This window comes from Gymnogyps californianus, chromosome 1 (genome assembly GCF_018139145.2).
Source record: "Gymnogyps californianus isolate 813 chromosome 1, ASM1813914v2, whole genome shotgun sequence".
Taxonomy (NCBI): Eukaryota; Metazoa; Chordata; class Aves; order Accipitriformes; family Cathartidae; genus Gymnogyps; species Gymnogyps californianus.
Genome location: NC_059471.1, coordinates 103,056,881 through 103,076,733, shown reverse-complemented (window position 1 = coordinate 103,076,733; position 19,853 = coordinate 103,056,881). Strand labels below are relative to the sequence as shown.

General features: G+C 42.0%; 1 protein-coding gene across 1 annotated transcript in view; it reads right to left on the bottom strand.

The window, feature by feature from the left end:
• URB1 (URB1 ribosome biogenesis homolog) overlaps nucleotides 1-19,853 on the bottom strand; it is a 56,708-nt gene that overhangs the window by 9,040 nt on the left and 27,815 nt on the right. Inside the window, 15 exon segments of the mRNA XM_050896027.1 lie at nucleotides 851-962; nucleotides 1,342-1,502; nucleotides 5,978-6,080; nucleotides 6,641-6,812; nucleotides 8,611-8,674; nucleotides 8,767-8,877; nucleotides 10,633-10,826; nucleotides 11,585-11,643; nucleotides 12,832-13,009; nucleotides 13,214-13,415; nucleotides 14,656-15,511; nucleotides 16,553-16,732; nucleotides 17,273-17,497; nucleotides 18,066-18,262; nucleotides 19,510-19,680. Of these exon segments, the coding sequence (XP_050751984.1) occupies nucleotides 851-962; nucleotides 1,342-1,502; nucleotides 5,978-6,080; nucleotides 6,641-6,812; nucleotides 8,611-8,674; nucleotides 8,767-8,877; nucleotides 10,633-10,826; nucleotides 11,585-11,643; nucleotides 12,832-13,009; nucleotides 13,214-13,415; nucleotides 14,656-15,511; nucleotides 16,553-16,732; nucleotides 17,273-17,497; nucleotides 18,066-18,262; nucleotides 19,510-19,680 (2,985 nt within the window).

Sequence of the window (19,853 nt, the reverse complement as noted above, 5' to 3'; positions counted from 1 at the left end):
AGTACATTAATTACAGTGAGGAGGCCTTCTGCTCTAAGGCTGATTATATTGCTGGCCGTCCCTCCTCTTCTCTTCCCCAAAATAAGAAGCTCATTCAGAGTGCGCACAAAGGAGGTGAGAAGATAAACATTCAACATGGCTCTGATATCAGCAAATCCAACGTTACTTCATTGACAAAACAGAAATCTGTGGCAAAGTGAGAGGCAAATCTCTCCACGTTCCAAGCCTAACACTTCACGTTAGGCAATCATAATTTTTAACCTACAGACCAGACACGTCCCCCACAAGCAGTGGAACAAGTTGCCCAGAGGAACCGTACAGTCTCCATCCTTGGGGGCTTTCTAGCATCAGTCTAGAGGTCTGGAGGTTTCCTCGGATAACACCCTGCGCAAAGTGGTCTGCCCTCATAGCTGGCCCTACTTTGGGCAGAGGGTTTAGCTAGAGACCTCACAAGGTCCCTTCCAAACTGAACTATTCCCTGATGCTATGATTCTCCTTTGCAACAGTGACTTATGTTGATTCAGTGTCTAAGGACAAAAGGAAACTCTGGCCAACCTACTCTGATCTGATGAACAGGACCCGCACACTCATCTAGTTTCACTCATCTAGTCCTCTGCCCACCTCCACCCCAAAACTACGAGGATGTAGTGGCTTCATCCCTGATGGATCAGACTGGTTTTGTACACAAATTAAAATGGCACTTCTCACTTCTCCAGTAAGGCAGTCTACTCAAGCATTGAAAGTTTTTCTTCGAAACACAAGAAAGCATACTTCATGGCTCCTACCAGTGTCACAGCTATCTCATCGTCCCATATCGATCAAGGACAACATGCCCAGTAGGTTACAGTACCTGGCTTCAGAATCTGCTGTGCCACACGAGCAATGTAGAGGGTCAAAGAGAAGGTAAATCTGAGGTTGGGCTGCCTGATTCCATTTTGCACAGCATCCAAGAGATACAGCAACTGCAGCACAAGAGCCCAGGGGAGAAAAGCTTGAACCATAACCCAAACAAATGCAACAGGAGAGCGTGAATACATAAATAAGCTTTTAGGATATTTCATAGGCCATAAATCAAATATCAATCCCATCAGGATTTCCACTCCTACAAATAAAATTCCTAAGAATTTCTAAAACACATTTTCCCCCCTTTTTCTGACCATTGATTGTAACAGGAGGAAACACAAAGCGATAGAGGAGAAACAATGGAATAGAGGATAAAAAGCTTCTTGTAGCTCTTTCACCATGTGCATGTAGATGGATGAGTAAAGCAGCAACTCTCCCATAAGTGTCCATGACCTAAAATGTCTAACCTGGCAAACTATCAATTGAGCTGAGTCTTACCTGACTCTTTTCTCGAAAGCGAGCTCCTTCCAGATGAGAACGAAAGGAAGCCAGGACAAAATACGCAGCTGCTCTCATGTTGGAATCATAGCTGCTAAGAGCAGCTACTGTTAGACCCAGGGCATTGACTTCGACAAACTTGTGACATGCCACAACACACTCTGTGTGGGAAGAGGGAAAAAAATGAAAGAAAAACACCCAGTGCATTATAGCGACATGTCATAGAGTATATAACAGCACTATAATCCTTAACAAAACTTCTATTCATAAACCCCAGTTTCCAGATCTACCCCTACAAACTATTACTTCACTGCATGCCGAAGGCTCCTTCAGCTAACAAACGCATTCTACAAATCACTCTGAACAGGAATTCTTTACCTGAGCTGAAATTAATGTGGTTAGTCTCATTTACGTGAGACAGAGACAATTCTGCCTGCTAGACCATGCAAAGTTAGGAGTAAATTCTGTAAAGACATCACATATCTCACTGTTTCAGGGAAGTTAAGTACAAAGAAGAACAAGAGGCAAAATTCTGCTCCTCAAAACATTTTCTGGGCACTTGACAAGTCTGTGCCTGAAAGAAAGATCAGCATAGCCAATGAAAAGCCCATCTGCACTAAAGAGCTTTTGTAATAGAACAGACAGGAGAATAATACATAAATAAGCCATTAGACACACCAGTTGTTACCGTGCAGGCATGAGTGATTCTGCTGGTAAGGCATGTTCCAAGCAAACTACTAAACTGTACCCCTATGCCCTTCTGCGACAAAAAATCCAGCAATGAACAGTAACCAGCCAAACAGAAGACACACCCTTGAATCTAACATTTATATGCCATAGCATTTTGCCATCAGGATTTAGAGTTTCTCATTTAAGGGCTGTGTGTTTTGAAGAGTTTGTGCCATTTCTACCCACTGATGGCTAGAAATGACTTGATGTAAAACCTCCAGAGTATCTCCTGTGCTATTTCTATTCCATTCATCAGTAAGGAATACAATGGCACCTCAGTTGTATTTTACCAGCTAAAGCGCAAATGTATTGCAGTTCTGAGTTTAGCAATGACATTCACATATCTTCTTGTAATTCACACTGAAGGTCAAGAGGAAATTTCTGAGAAACAGATATTCCTATTTAAGAAGAGGCTGTAGTCTTACTGACAAGTACCTATATTTCGTCCACCGATTTCCTCCCCCACCACAACCACGCACAACTAAAATATATATATATTTTATATATACTTATGTAAAAATCACAGATTATTTATGTCCCTGCACCAGCAGCTGGGCTGTTTCTCTCATCTTTTCCTCAACTGCCAGAACTCCTACTTCACTTTCATGCCTGGCAGTTTCATACCCAGCTCTGCTAGTTATAGGCCAGGCAACGGCAGGGTCTCCACCTCCCAGCACTGCCTCCCAACCAGCCCACTGCTACGTGACCAATGCAAAGGCATCACTGAATTGCAACAACAGATCTTTTCAGTGAGTGGTTTTACAAGTTATTTCAATACTAGCAATTACTGTACACTTCCCTGCACCACTCCTCATCAAAGCACATCAAGTTTAACTGGCGTAATGCAAACCACCTCAGTCATTCTCCTAGTCAGTGAAAGATCCCTCGTTTGTTAGCATGGGATGCCTCTCACATCACCAGAGGTTGTACAGATACAGCTCTACCCCCCCCTGCTTCCAGGCACTGGGCAAGGCCACCACCTGACTGACAAAGTAAAAATGGTGAGAGGAGTAGCAACAACAAGGCAGAAGAAAGAGAAACAGAGCCCAGAGAGACAGACACCTAATCTATGCTTTCTGCTACCTTCCGCCTGTGGCAAAGCAACTCTGCACTTCCCACTCCTCACGCAAGATGCAAGGGTGCGACGTAAGCACTTGGAAACGGATGCTTTCTGTTGAATCACAAGTGAACATGCAAAGATGATCTAAAACTCATCTGCCTGCAGAGGATTCTCCATCACTTACGCACATCTCGCACATAGCCCTGTCCTATACAACAACCTCTCTTCAGTACAGGATCAAATATGTGTTGTGTGCCCTTTCACAGCAAGCCACCACATGGCTCCCCTTCAGACTGCATTTCTTGAGAACTACTAATGTACACCAACTAGACAGACAAAGTGGATAATTTTATGGGGTGGTACCACATAGTGAAACCCAAGGTCCTCACTTCAGCAGTAAAGTTCATGCTGGTCACAGAAAGATTTATTTGGAAAACTTTCTTTCACTGAAAACATGCAGTGGAAATATTTTCCATCCAGCTGACCTTGGAGAGTGTGTTCAACGACTAACATAAAATAACAAGCTATTATTAAAAAAAAAAAGGTAATTCTATGTCTGACATACAGTTTGTTTAAAGTACCTTGAGAACCATGATGGAAAAGCTTTCCACAAGATGATTATCAGAGCTAAAGTTAGACAGAACTTGCTATCTGCCCAACTCCAGACTTACTTTTTACTCAGTGAGCATTAAACACTGTGCAATAAGCCTATGTTTATAAATTCAGCAGTTATATAACATCTGTGCACAGGGCACTGGGCAGCCAGTACAAAGAGCAAATAAATAAAGAGGAACTGGGAATTCCAAGAGCAGCTGACATGGTTTAGGAGCACCATGGGACCTGAACTCATAAATCACTTGGGCCCTTTAAAAATGCCCCTCTTAGGACACAGACTCTCACTCAGCGTGGAGCAGCTAAGAGAACTATTTTTCCCCTCTCCAGTTTTAGAGTCAGCCTATGTCAGGATAGCCACTGCCTCCACAGCTCTGCAAGAACACGATGTGCAAGAGCTCCCTCAACCCCACTGCTTCCCACACAAGCAGTCATCCTCGCCGGCTGACTGTAGCGCTACTGCGGCTGACCAACAGCCACCAAATCCCTCCCACCAGTTAAGGTGGTAGCCTCCAGATGGTGGGTGATAATGACAGGTACATGACAGCAGCGCTTTTTCCAACTATTACATCCAGGTTCAAAGACACTGGCTGTCCATACTCTTCATCAATAACAAGCTCAAAGATCCAGCATTAACTGGATTGTCTAAGATCCCTCCTACTGCAAAATGCCAAATAGTTCTGGTACCTTTTTTCCCCTCAGTAGACTAAAAGACAGTTCTTTTTACAGCTGTCAAAATTATACAAAGCGGTTTACAACTGTAGCTAAGTATAGACTAAGAACACAGAAAACAGGTACTGTTCTATAAGGGTATACGTGAACAAAGAAGGGCTGTAAGTATGATTTCACTGAAAGACAGTTATCAGCCTGCCAATTGCTTCTGATATTATTGTTGTGGAAAGCCAAATCCAGCTGTAACTACACAGTGGTTAACCATAATCAACACAGGGAGGGAGATGGTTAAGAAATTCCTTATACTTGTCTCACTTTGATCTTTAAGGGCTCTCTAAATAGACAGTGTGCCTGTGAAGTACAGCAGGGATATGCATATGCGAAGCAGGGTCATGTCAAACAAGAAAAGTGAGGCTAAGCAACTAGCTTTCAAGCACCATGTAGATCTCATCAAACTTTCCAACAATTCTGAGCACAGGGCTATTCATGACATACAAGGGCCCCATGCATCTCTGTCTGATGGAAAATGAGCTGGCTGAACTTTCCCTGTACTATAACCACAGCCTATAACAGGCCAGATCGCCAGTCAATTGAGTCATGGTGTCCCTCACAGAACTCAATACCCCTGTAGAGATTCACTCTGATCAGGAAACAACTTCACCCTTCCCCAGCAATGGTGGCTTCTGGTTTACGCCCAGAGAACTCCTCCAACATTGCAGGGCACATTCTCCAACCTGCCCTACCTCTGCCCAGCTCCCACTGAGAGCACAGCTGAAAGGAGCCGATTACTGCTCCCAAAAACTCAGCCACAAAGCAGCCCCAGATCAGAGCACTCCTATCAGCTGCAGGTGGGGCACTGCGTGTAGCAGCAGAAGGTACCATTCCTCCCATGCCCGTTTTCCTCATCGCGTTGCTGTGACACCATAGCTGATGCAGAATACAGCTCTACACATTCACCAGAAAAAAAAAATACAACCTTCCAGTGGGGAATATTCTCTACTGATCCCTCTTATGCTATTTTATAATTACATTGTGCTGGTTTTTGTGATATACAGAATGCTGTTCGATAGATCAGAGAACATAAATATTTGTCTACTTTTTGTCTCTTCCAAGCTGTTTCCAGTTCCAGTTTAAAAATCTCTCCTCACCTTAAGCGGATCAGTCCCTCTACATAGGGTTAACCCACTACATTTAAAAGAGCTATGAGTGAGCACTTAGTCATCTGGACAAAAGCAGCTTGGCAGGAATGCCCGTCTGCTGCTACGCTGCTCTAGTTCTGAGTAGCCATATCTCACTAGATATATTGCATTATTTGGAAAACTGTTTTAAAAAAACCCAAAAAACTTTACTGCCAATTATACCTTGTTACTTTTTAAGTCATTCTGAAAATTACAATGAAATGCAGTAGGTGGTTAAATGATGTGTTTCTTCTCTCCAAAGCCAGGTACAAATTTCTTTGTAGTCTTAGCTCTTAGATGGAGAATAACAGCTACAGATGGAGCCATGCAGCTCCCGCAGCAGAGTAAAATGACACTGTATATCAAAGAGAAACATTCACTTTACCTGGTCTGGTCAGTTCACTAAAGAGCTGAAGCAGAAAACAAGGATCGTAGAAGTCATCAAGACTCTTGACACTTTCATCTCTATATAGTGACTCTTGTACCTCCTGAAACCAAATCCAAACCAGTATTTGTAAGGAACAACGCCAATTTCCAGCTTGGTTTCACACTTCCCCAACCACCTCATCCCATTATAAAGCAGCCGATACTAATCCTTGCAAAATATTATGCAACACAGGGTGAGACATGCTTGTGTTTAAACCTGGCCTTCACTATCAGGGTTACAAAACTATTTCCCCTGACTAGTGCAAACAGGTATAGAAGCATGTTAGCAAACTGTATGAAAGACTGAAGAGCCCATTGTCAGTGGATCCTTGGACAGTCAAATTTCACAACTGTTTAAAAGTAAAATTCTCGTCTCAGTTATACACGGCAATCTTTGCAATGCTGCACAATCACACCTGCCAACAAGATGTGGTCCATATATTGCAATTCATTAGAAAAGTGCTCCTAAATAATTAATGCCAGTCCTCCTATGAATTTAAATTACTCTCCTGATGTAAACAAATTGCAATGTATTACATGAATGCAAGAAAGAAATTACTAAAGTGAAAGGCTCTTTTTCTACATCAAAAGAAGGATAATTCAGCGGTCTGAACCAAAGCACCTGTGATGACAGAAGACGGCGATGCTGAGGGAAAGACAGAATTGTCTTCATCATCTTTTCTCGATCTAGCAGACACAGAATCTCCTCCATGCTTGGCTGCTGCCATAGTGACTTCCCCAGACTCTTGCAAGTCTTGTGATGCTCCACAGCGGCTGGACCCCATAGCAGGATTCTTAAACATTGTTAAAAGTAAAGGCATTAGTCAACAGACTGCTAGCAGTGAGCAAAAAGCAATTACAGAGGATATAAATTAGTATTTAAATTTTCCCTTCACTTGTACTTATCATCCTGTGGGAACTTGAAACTAGAACTCGTTTCCCAGGCAACACCTTTTTCATCCATCCAAAAGCTTTTCAAATTCAGTCTGAGGGTGTCTCATTAACTATTTCCTACCCTGTTAATCCAAGTCAGAACTTACCTTCTCAGAAAAAACACTTTTTTATTTAAGCCATAAATGCAGGTAAGTATGACAGCAGCTGCATGAAGAGACAGTGATCAAGACCTGGTCAGACAAGGTTGTCTTAAATGCAATCAATATTTCAAACCAGCATCACAGTGGTTAAGTAAAACATAAATCCTTACTCTCCCCCTCCAAGTTGCTCCTTAGACCCCACTTACTTTGCCATTGTGCTTAAAGTGCTATTGGCATTGTCATTTATTATGTGGGTACTGCCAGCAGCACGCCTCACTGTCAGTGAGGCAGCTGGAGGGATGGTGTTAGGCTTCTTATCACCCAGAACCTGAAGGCTCCCATTTGTAACACAAGTTGGGCTCTGCTGGGTTGCATGTACAGCACTTTTCCTGAATGTTCTCTATATTCACTCAAACTTTTCAGTGCTGGGATCAAGTCTAACCAAGTGTCTGGCTACCAATTCACTTCAGGGTACAGTATGAAATTGTTTCTCCTTTAAAAAGGCTACAAAAGTTTTGGGACCTAACTACCTCTGAAATCAGTCTCCTCCTCACATAACATCCTCCCATTTCCAAACACTTTCAGTAAAGATTTATGCAGGATGTGGCTAGTGCCAGAGCCCTGGCTTCCAGAAGCCACTTCAATTCCCTGCTAACAAGAACCTTCGTTTCCTGTCCCCCTTCACATGCTGCAAGGATTATCTATATTCTCAGACAAAGCTAAGGGAGGTTCTTAATTCAGAGTCCAGTCCTGCTCCAACTGCCTGAGCCAGTACTCTTGCATTGCTGTTAATGTTTATGCCCATACCTCAAAGACAGAAAAGTGCATTTGAGCAAGGCAGACCAAAACCATCAGTGTATGTAAGAACTGTTAGCAACAGACTTTCCTGTGGACCGCTTGGGCACATGGCCTGAAAAGAAACTGATTATTTTATACAATGCATGGTTCACTCCTATGACGCATGTAGATGTATTGCAAGGTTGTGCTATAAGGAGAGCTACAGTCCAGACCGGTGAAAGACAAGGAAGGCATTGATACCATGTTAGTACCCCAAAACTAACAATACATGTGTTAATGCAAGAGGTTATACATCACTCCTCCACTGGCATATTCCTCTGCCCTCCAGCAAAGCACCAGAGCCAAATATCATGCATACAGGGGCAAGATCATTGAAAAGGGGAAGGGCTGCACTGAGTGGCAAATCCTGTATCTCAAGGGAACAGGGAAAGGGAAGGAGTCCTGCACTAGCAACTTGTGCTTTGGCCTTCATCTGTGATGAAATCCCTATAGTGGGTTCTTACTATGGAGAGTGAGGGACTACTGAAATGAGACAGTCCCTCACCCAGTCCACAGACACCCAAAAGTTTGGGCAACACACGAGAATTACATTAAGAATAGGAAATACATAGGAAAAATGTTTCCAAAAGCAACATTCACCTCTAGGTTTGACCTTGCTCACTGTTTATCTCAGTTAAAAATAACGACCCTGGAAAAATGCCAATTGTGAGACGACTCATTTGCATGTAGTTAGTCAAACAAAGGAAGGTGGTCAGCTTACCTGGAATTTATAAGACTTTGATTATTCTTCTCATATAACTGAAGCAGTAGCAGTATCTTCTGATCTAAAAAACAAGATGAAACCCAAAGTCAGTCACCTAATGAAGATGAAAACCAGATCTAGTAGGGAGTACCTTTCCCAGGCTAACACGCTTACCTACAGCACCCAGTGTAGCCCCGTAGGCACCCAGCAACACAGCAAGGTGACTGCTCTCACAGAGAGAAGGGCTGAGTTTCACAACTGTCAGCAGTATATCCACCAACGCCTCTGAAATAAACACAGCTTTAGCTTTGTGTTGCTCTCTCACTTAGATAGTGCGTATATAAATATCCCCCCCACGTATACCCTCTCTGAATAGATGCACACACAGTACTGTACATTTTAGATCAAGATCTATCTCTATAAATACCAAAAACCATTTCCCTGACTACATTAAAGGATGATTACGATGCATTTAATTCAAGTGGAACAACTTTTTTTGAAGAAGTTAAAACAGTATTTCCAAGCTGGACACACAAATGTTATTGTGAGGTGAGGTCCACAATGTGGCATACTACACTGCAGAAGCTTTCCATGTGTATACACTTGCCCTCTGGTTAAAAAGAAGTGCTATACCCTATCCTACCATACCGTAGCTCCCTCCTCTCCCAGGAAGGCATCTTAAATCAGCTCAGGAGTTGCACAGAGTAAAGGCAGACATCCCAGCAACCTCCCCAAGCTACTCAAGAAGTTACAGCAAGAACTTGTACGTTCACACCCCAGCTGCAGTAACTTATCAAAATGCTTCTACACTGTGCATTTAAACAGGGGTCATCACTGCAGAATCCAATTAGTCAGCAAGCTACAGGAACTCTGTCCTAGGCTGTACAAAAATTATCCACCTTTATTTTGTAACTAGCTGAGAAACAGATCAATAAGTGATCAGGTTACTCAAAGGCAAATAGGGTATCTGTGCCAGATTCAAGACCTGAATCCATATTTCTTTACTCCCAGTATCTGAAAAGGCACAGGCTTTTTCCCCTGGTATCTACAGGAATATAAAATCTATGTCAAAACAAAACAGATCGTAAAGACAACAGCCTGAATGAATGCACTCTTGACACCAAGCTTCTGAATTACTGAAGTTAGCCTCAAAGAATCCATCTTGCTGCTCTACAGAAATACATTCAAAAGGTAAAACATATACAGTAAGCAGCAAAATCTATTACTTATTTTTAATTTCACTAAATTTGTGATTTCACAAGAGCTTTTTGCTCTTTTCAGGTGATTTAAAACTTTAAAGTTTGTTCACATGTTGCTCACCAATATACATAAAATTTGTTATTAACATGCTGCCCTGAGAATTTCCTCCCCTTTTCTTATACAGCTCCTTCAACCACTGAATCTCAAAGCCCTGTACAGTGGGAAAAAGCTGATGTGTATGTAGATTAAATGATTGGTTCAAGGTCAAGTAGTATTTCAGTTGGCAGAGACGAAGAAACAAAGCCAATCCTACACATGAACAAGCACCCAATTTATGTTACTCATGGAAGGATATTCCTCATGAAAGGTTGCAATACCAAATACACATTGATTAAATTAACATTTTTGATACAACTTGCAAAATCAACTTAAAATCTTCTGTATCAATCTATTTTAAAATAGGTTTAAACATCACACACGTTTCTAACAGAACCTATATGCAGTTCAGTGATCTTACACTAACAGCCGCACAGAAACCAAAAGAATCAATTCAAGATTTCAACAGGGTTAAAAAACAAATGAACAACCAACCAACCAACCCCAAACACACCTTTTCAGTAGTTTTAGAAACATAAGTGTTTAAAACCAGCAGCGATAAAATGAATGCAACATTTGGATCCAAGCAGAGGTAGAATTTAAAACTAAATGCTAATATTCTGGAATTGTTTAATAGCTCTGCAAGTATATGTAGGTGGATAGGTCACTGGATGGATACAATATAATGCAAGAAAGACAAGATTACTAAATATAGTTAAAGGGAAGAAGAAGATAAAAAAATACCTCTTGTCTGGATGTTTGTGCCATCTTCTTCTCTTGACCTCAGTATGGCTGACAAAAATAGCGAATGCTGCGTGACCATCATGTGAAGTTTGGAGAGCTTGACTAAGCTCTGACTAAGTGAGGATTCTTTCTTGTATAATAACTGAATAGCAATGTTCAGGACTTTCAAAAATGCTTCATCTCTGTAGCGGTACCTTTAGAAGCAAGGATCACAGAAAAGTCAGATCCCAACGAAACCCAAGGAAACTTGCTTGGAAAAAAATCTGTTTAAGAAACGAGAACTTTGCAAAGAAAGCAAACTTAGTAAACCAAAACAAATTAAAAACAATGAACACACATGCACCTCTTTCCCTGAGCTGTTTTGATTTAATTGTTTTTAAGCTATACTGGTATCTAATTATAAAAAATAAAGGAGAATAAAAACAGTGTCACACTTGTAGCTGCACTGATCTTAATAAAGGATTAGAATTTTGCCTACTAACCCTTCAGACAGCAACCCTTCAGATTAACACTTCTACCTCCACAGAAGCTAAGATTATCCTAAACTATTTTTTATTTCTTTTATTTAAATGGTTTACATTTAAAAGTGAAAGATCTGATTCTGTTTTCATATGAATTGTATTTAAGAAATAACTTAAATAAAAAGAAAAGAAGTTATATGAGCATAAAGCTTCTTCAGGCCAGTTGAAAAGAAGCTAGTCCAGCTATCCAGTCAGCTATGTTAGTTACGCTAACTGGAGCACAAAATCCAAATCTGCCTGCAGTTGTGCAGGTTCAGGCTCCAATGAAGCCAGTGGATGTGACACAAAGTGCATCCTGAGAAACAAGGAGCATCGTCAAATCTGACTGAATTCAAGAGAGACAGGGTGTTTCCAGTACAATGCAGGACAAGGCCAAGCGAACAGAACAGTACCTCCGAACAGCATCTTTGGTGCATCTCAAAATTACTTACTTGAGTCCCGTCTTCACAAGGCTGTACCAGTCATCTGGGTCCACTTCTTCAACAAAGCACTGTGCATGTAGTAAGTAAAAACAGATGTTTACATTTAGCACACAGAGCTTCTACAGATCATCAAGACCAGCAATTTTTGTTCAACAGACACACTAACAACATGCAAGCCAAACACTCAGGTGGGATGATCGAAGGATAACAGGGAAGAAAGCTCTTGGATACAACAGTCCTACCTCCTGATTCAAATGAAACTGCAGGTCTTGTTTTGTTGGTCCTGGCAGCAAGGGAGCATATGGGCTGTATGCAATCAAAAAGCAAGCCGGTCCGTAGGTACCAAAAAACCCAGAGTCTTGAAACTCTTCACACTCGAAGTGTGAAAGGAATAAAAAGTCAGCAAGTCAAAGCAAGAGACTCGGGTACTAGGCTTTTGTGTACCTACAACGTGCTTAAGCTAACCAACCTTTGCATGCGGCAAACGGGTGGCCGGGTGTATGTGTTCTTTACAAAAACTGATCTTCCCTGAAATGCTATAAACCACAATAAACAACAATTAGTTTTAAGAAGACTGACAGCTGCACATGCCAGCAGTGCCAGTAATGGTAGGTGCTAATCTCGTCATGCCTGCAAACACCATTAGGATGAACGCTATGGAGGTGGCCCCTCAGGTCCTGCACGACTCTCGTCCTGCACAATCAGTCATGTCCTAAAAGGGAGTCTCACCAGAAGCCAGCAAGAGGTCAAGGGCATTCGCTGCCTGCACAGACCTTCATTTTTATGTCTTATATGGATCTGCCTACCTTACTGAACCACAAAAAACCCAGTAGTACAGAGGGAATGATGAAGTAGTGTTCTTTATGATCAAAGTCTGGATTTCTATCGATGATCAACTGGATTTCTGCCATAGGCTTGGTAGTCTTGTTGAAGTGAGTCTTGTTGAAGTGTCTCTATCACTTTTTTTAAATAAAAACTTCCATTGGCAACCTTTGATTTTTAACTCCTGAACACCTCAAACTCTGATTTTCAAAGGTGACTTAGCAGAAAGCCATCATCAAGAACAACTCAAAACTGCTTCTTATAAAGGATTAGCAGGGCTACGTTAACTCTGCAAAAGCTATGAAAAGCCCATAGAAGCCATAATCTATAAAACAGAAAATAAAGTCCAATCTATATTTACCCAAGATACAAGAGCACAGTAACACATATGCACACAGTTACATTCTGGCAATGCAGATAAAAAGAAGTCTCACCAATAATTCTTCTAGCCTCAGCAGCATGGACCTCTCCACTTCTTGCCTGCTTTCATCTTTACTGCTGTTGTACATGACAATTAACCCCTTCATGCAGGCTGATAACAGGCGTCTCCTCCAGGAATGCAGCTCTTCAGAGTTTTCAAGCACTCTAGATATGGCATCTGCCACTGTCCAACTGCAGAAAGATATTTATTTATTTTTTAAAGTTGTAACATGCTTTTTGTATACATTAAAGATGTCTTGCTGCCAAAGCGTAAAATGACAGATTCTCTGAGGAGAGGATGCTATTATTGTTCACAATATTTGCATTCATGCATATCTGTCACAATGCTTTATAGGACAAACCAAGTCCTGAAACAGGGCAACTGGATTTGCCTACCTCTCGTTATTTTCTGCTTTCTCAAGAGCAGCAGGAAGCTGGTCAATAAGGTTTTGCAGCCCTTTGCTTTCTGAAGATGGCAACAACTTTGAAAGAACTTGCAGTTTCATAGTGGTCTCATGCGACGCTTCTGCATCTTGAAATACACCACAGAGCTCCTTCCACAGAGCTTTCCTCAAGACAGGTGTAACAGCTGAGACAACTGTTGGGAGAGAGCAGGGGGCACAGGTTCCACCATCTAAGTGTGTTAAGCAACAATAGACTTATAATTACAAAAATCCCAAACCACTTTTCTAATTAAGGCCCAGATTACTTAGTTTCTAGGAAATTATACTACAATAGCTGCTAATCTGCTACAGAGAAGTGCACTCTGTATTGCTCCATAGCACCATTAGGAAGTATTTAGCATATGTACCAGACAGCTGCTTGCTACACAGCTGAAATGATTAGACATGGACAAACAATGCAGACCTTCAAAAAAGGGACAACTTCCTGATAAGAAGCCTTGTCCTTGTGTCTCAGGAAGGATGAAACTTTACCAGTTCTCTGACCGTAGGCTCAAAGGAAATTTTCTCTCACATCAACAGACAGCTAACAGATACCTTATAAATCAAGTCAGTCAGACAGCAGTTTCCCCTTCTAGTGTTCAAGCACGAAACCACTGGTGTGCATTAGGTGCTAGAGAAAGGCTTAGTTCTTTAACCATCCTCTACTTTCCTGTGTGTTGACAAGGTCTCTTCACTACTTGAACTTCTAGATAGAGCTAGCCTTCTCCACCAACAGCTACAGTCAGCCTGTTTCTGTTGCTATTTACATTTCTATGCAATAAGAGAAATGAAATCAAAGCGATCCTGTTCTGTCGAGTTGAATCCTAACTCATTTTGCTGATAGAAAATTTAAGAGTCTTGTCAATTTAATGCTGCTGTCGGTTTGGAAAGTTTTGGACTGCCAGCTTAGGAAGGCATTACTGTAGGAAGCTGTATTTGGAGATTTATTTCAGAAGAAAGTTTTGGACTCTTACACTTGTAAAAGTGAAAGCTTACATTCTGCAAAACCATATGACTGTGGCATGCCACTCCGCAGCGTTCTATCTATGCCCAAGAAAAAGTTTTTACCTCCTAGACTAAACCAAGATAAGCATGAAGACAGATTTTCACATGCACTAAGTATTAAATAAGGGCTTCAAAAGAGAAAACAGGGCAACAGCAACTGTAAGAGTACTTTGCTTCAGTCTAACAGCCAAGGTTGGCTGTTAGAAGGTTCATTGCAGTCCTTTACCTTTTATGCTGCAGAGGTACTTATAAGAGAATCATTAGAAGTTAGACACATAAATGTTATCACCTCTGCTTGTTGTGCAGAGGATCCAAGACTTTAAGGCCAGCAGAGCCTACACTGGGAACGTGGCCTCCCGAATCACCAACAGGGATCAGTTGTGCCTTTACCTGCGGAAGGTCGGGTGAAATCATACTGGTCTCTGCATTGCAAATACACATTAATGAGTGGAAGAAAGCTCTCCATGTTTTTCCTGAGGTACTTTCCAGTGGCACTGCTCAGACACCACAGCTCGAACTGCAGCAGGTGAGTCCTACAGTGTTTTATCAGCATGCCCACAATGGCAAGGGAGGTTTCTGACCTCTGGTTAAGGCAGTGAACATGCACCTCTACACTGACTGCGTGTGCCAGGACTGGCTCGCTTTGGAGAGCCTGAAGGAAAACCTTCTCCAAATCTTTGCTGGCTGATGCTGACATCAATATCCCCAAAGCTTTAATGTGCTCTGTGGATAGCAGTAGTTCTCCTCGTTGGGGCTGCCTTTGGTAGCTCTCTGTGAGGAGCTGCACCAAAATCTGTCCATAGAAGCTTAATTGTTTCCCTTTTTTAGGGGATTTTTCAGATTTCTGAGTAGTCAAGCTCATCTCAGGAAGTTGCAGCATGGTTAAAGTGATCTCCTTCAGCTGAGCTGCAGCCATGTATATGTGCAACTCCTCCAGAGCCTCCAGCTGGTGAGACTTCTTGGGAGAGACTTGGCTTCTGTCTTTCCCTGCAGCCTGTAGCTCTTTCAAGACACTTTTTGTGATAGCTTCAAAATACTTCGATAACACATGTTTGTGATCCATGCTCAGCAACATCGGGGCACCCGTTTTCAACAGCTGGAGAACACCACAATTGAGGTGAGCCGACAGGAGCTTCACAGTGACGGGGTTTAAACTGTGCTGAGGAAGAGAACGTTGTTCTAAAGCCAGAAACCAACTCTCCAGCGTAGGATGTCTGAAAATCAACATGAGTGTATCTTCTAGTGTCTGTGAAAAACGGTTGTAACAATATCACTGAATGGATAATTATATTTCGGGGAAAAAAAATAAAACCATTCATCTGCCTATTTTCCAGAGCTTGTTAATTACAATTACTGAACATGAAATTGTCTATTAACTGGTCAGAGGATAAAAATATTAATGAATTACAAGCACATAAATACCATTCTTCCAACATTTATGATGTGGAAGGCACGCCTCCACTGAACATTCTCCACATGTCTAAGCACATTTCCAGGGCAAAACCATATATTCTGGGGTCTGTAAATACAATTCCATTCTAATCTCCACAAATCCACAGAACAGATGAAAGTGGGGCAAAAATTCACTCCTCCAAGTACATAATTTTCATAACCAGGCTTTACATGGGCCTTAGGGAATAGAATTTCTTCTGCAAAGGCAAGTGACCTCTGTCAGGACCTCTCCTGACCGTATTCCAGGTCAGGGGTGAGACTGGGGATCACTGGATGACTGGAGACAGCTTAGTCAAATCTCCAGATAGTAGTTTTGTAACTGCTGGACCACATGCTCAAAGTTCTTAAGTCCTCCTCCTGGACCTTAACAGCATCTCTCTGCATCAACCTGTTTCCATTCAATACAACTCTGTGAAATACACAGTGTATGAAATCCAGTTCACTCCCTGCCCTTCTGAGGACCTGGCAAAAGCTATAGTAATGCTTCTACAAAGCAGTAAAATCCTATTCAAGACCTTATACAGCAAGCGTGTGACAGACACACTTTAATCCTAACTGAAATCCCAGAAATCCTCATGACTATTATCAAGTCACAGCACTCACAAAGCTTGATCCCTGCTAGATCCCCTGTTCTCTGTCACATTTAGCCAGTTTCATGTTTTGGTGATCCGTGAAAATATATCAACATAATTTGTGCTCAAAAATTGTTCATGTTTAAGACCATTTGCTTTAACTAATGGTTCAGCAAAACTTATGACTATTTCCCTAGAGAATAAATCAAATCAAAGTTTACTAACAGGTGAGCTTCTGGCCTGTGTATCAAGGGATTTGGTACCTTGTCATCTGAAGACTCCTCTGTAATCAGAGATTCCTCATCCATAAAGAGATCTGATTCAGTCTGATGCTCTTCTCGTTTCTGCTGATTATCCAACTCTATCCGATTTCCCCGGCACAAGCAGCGGCTCAGCAGGTCCACATAGAGGTCAACAAGGTGAGGACCAAAAGTTTTACTAAGCTGTGAAAATACAGACACCTTGGAAGTTGAGAAAAGAGAAGGATGGGAGCAGGATAATTATCCAACACGAACAGAAATTAACTAAGAACTTCCTAGATTAAAACCTTTTCTAGGGGAAGGAATCACTCTGCTCTGTAGAAAACCTGATTCTAAGAAAAGTCTCAGGGCGCCAAATAAATATTTAGAGATTTTCATCTCTACTGCCACTTTTGGTGTAACATAGGCCAGTGAATTTCACTCTCTGGAAAGGCTTCTTATGGAGACCCAGGAGCTGGATTAAAATCTGGAGTTTATTTGCACTATGCACAGAACAGTAAGGTAACCCATGCAAAGTAAATCCAAGACTGCTCAACAATTAGGACAGACATTTGTTTACAAATTAGGTTCAGGTTTGTCTGGTGCTTTATAGCCTCAGTGAGAGCTGAGTACGTGAAAAAGCTGCACAACTGGATCCTTAAGTTTTAACAGCCAAGTCATTTGTACTTTCTGCATTAAAATAAAACAAACAAACCCACAATATCATCACAATATTGCTCTTACACTGCCAAAGTTCTCTACTGTGGATTTCAGGTATAGCAACACATGCTTTACTCCTAATAAAAGCTGTTCAGGAGGGAGCTGGGAAGCCAAGTCTCTCAATTTTGTCTGGATATCGTCTTCCAGTAAGGTACTGCTTCCTCTCTCATAGGCTTTCTTTAGCAAAGTGGTAAATGCAGAATCCAGGGCCACAGCAGGTTCTCTGCACACCTCTTTGCGTTTTTTAAACTGTTTAATATAGAAAAAACATAAGAGAAGAACAAAGATGAGCATGAATCAGAAGTTTCTTCAGTTATTTCTGTTTTTAAATTAGTTCTGTGCTGAAACCAGGACTGAAGTTCCAGGAGCCCATGTGTGCTCTGCTGTCACAGAGCTAGTCAAAGGTGTCCCATGGGGAATCTGCACATGGCCACTGCTGGGCTAATAGAAAAACACGTCAACGCCTAGCACAGCTGGTCTGTGCATTCCCAACCCATACCTGGGTGAACTCCAACCACTGTAAACTGGCTCCTCGAGCCACGTCACACATTATGCTACACTGTGCCCGATGAGGAGCTGTAGTCTGGGTGATTGCGTACAACCCTTGAGCCCTGGCTTCACTTCCCAACCACAACAAAGACCTCTTGTGTCGTTAGAGAAAAGCTGTTGAGCAAATTTGTGTCCCAATGTGATCAAGAAGCAATACAGAATTAGTTTAATGTAAATGCACTTTCTGATGGAAATGTAACCTTTATACACTGTGAAGTTTTATAGTAATAGTGGCTCAAGCATTCAAGTGACTTCAGGTATTCCATACCACAGGTTCCTGAGATTGCTGCGGTATCCAGAGTTTATAGTACTGGTTAAATCGGTAGAGCTGAGGATACTTAGAAACTTTCAGGGATTGCAGATCTTTATCATAGAGCTGGAACATCAAGCAGAGGGCAAGGGGTTCTCTCTGAGAGTGCAGGAGGTCAGTGAAAACAGCAACAAGATACTCTACGATGTGTGCTCCTAGAAAACCAAAACAAAAAATGAAACTTCTGGTGACAGAAGTAACCTGTATGAGCACAGACACTAGGGCAACCCTCTTTCCTTAAGGCCTGGGCTACAGGCCATATAGCATCATTTAGAAAAGTACTGAATAGGATGAAAAGGTGTTTGTGATAAGCTAGACAAGTGTTCCTGACCCACTGAGGTATCTGGAAAACCCTACATACAGTAGTCCTTGTTGAAGTAACTAACCACCCCACTTTAAGATACATGCTCAGGTTGGCCTGTTTCCTTCCAGACAAGCATAAAACTAACTCCACCTTTACTGTGTTGTGCTAAACTGGTCTGTATTTTGATGGACAAGGACCCCAGCCAAGCACCACCTAAGAGGAGAACTGATTTGTACTGGGGGGAACACATCCAGGTTAACACACACTGGTTAAATATGGAGGATTTTCTTTCAGAACTGGGACTTCCAGTCTCACCCCAGGTGCTACTCAACAGCCAAATATACATAGAACTTAGTGAGGTGCTGTGGGGTTGGTAAATCCTGCTCTGAGGCCAACTGCTGCCCCTGTGTCTCCTCACTCCACCAAATCCTTTCCTCAAGGAAGTGGTAGAACTTTGCAACATTCACCCCTGCAGCTTCATCTCTGAAGAAGTTTTCTTTGGAAAACGCATCCATTTTCCATTCAACAGTCCAGTCCTCTCTCCCCTACTGACTGGTCTCTGTAGAAGAGTTGCCTACAGCCATTGAAACCACCTTCCACTCAGGATCTGCATACTCTGTGCTTAAAACACTCTGTTATTGAAGCACAGTTGCTTCCAGGCCAAGATTGTCCATGCAGGGACAGTGTCTCTGCATGGCTCCTCAGGCCCCTCTATACTGTGCTCAGAGCCTGGGGTCATTCTCCTCCTCCAATTCCCTGCATCTCATAGGGGAAAGGTAGGCTCTCTTTTTCTAACCTGGGCAAGTTTGTTTTCCCACAGTAGGAGCTCCCTAGAGTCAAATGGCCGTTTATAGAATGACTGCATTTCCATCTATTTTCCCTACTCCAGAAACGAAGAGCAAGCTTCTTTAGGGTCAGGAAAAAAGGACAGAAGCACCTCATAAGCTTTAATGCCTTTCTTGAGCAGGGAACACCATGGATCTGCACCTCCTTCTGCTTGCAACAAAGATAAAATGTCTCAAGGAGCTCACTGGGTAAAAATGATCCCACTTCCACTCCACTAGCATAGACAATACATAGAAACAAAAAAGTCTGTACCTGTTCCATTTTCAGTCTGAAGCAACAGTGTATTCCTGGCTTCTAATGCAGCAGGGACAACAGCACTGAATGGAAATGTTTGGATAATCACGTCTTCATTTAAAGTGAACCCAATTTCTTCATCTAAGCCATCACTGCCCTCAATCAGGACATCGACCATATCCAGGACATCTATTAAGTGAAGAAAAAAATGTAAGCAGAGGACTCAGACTAACTAGAAAACAACAGAGGCAGAATCCAACACTCCAGGAATACAAGGCAGCTTCTGAATTCCAAAACAGAAAAAAGGACGAAAGACACATTTGTCTAGCAATGTAACGGTAAATGCAACTGTAAAAATCACT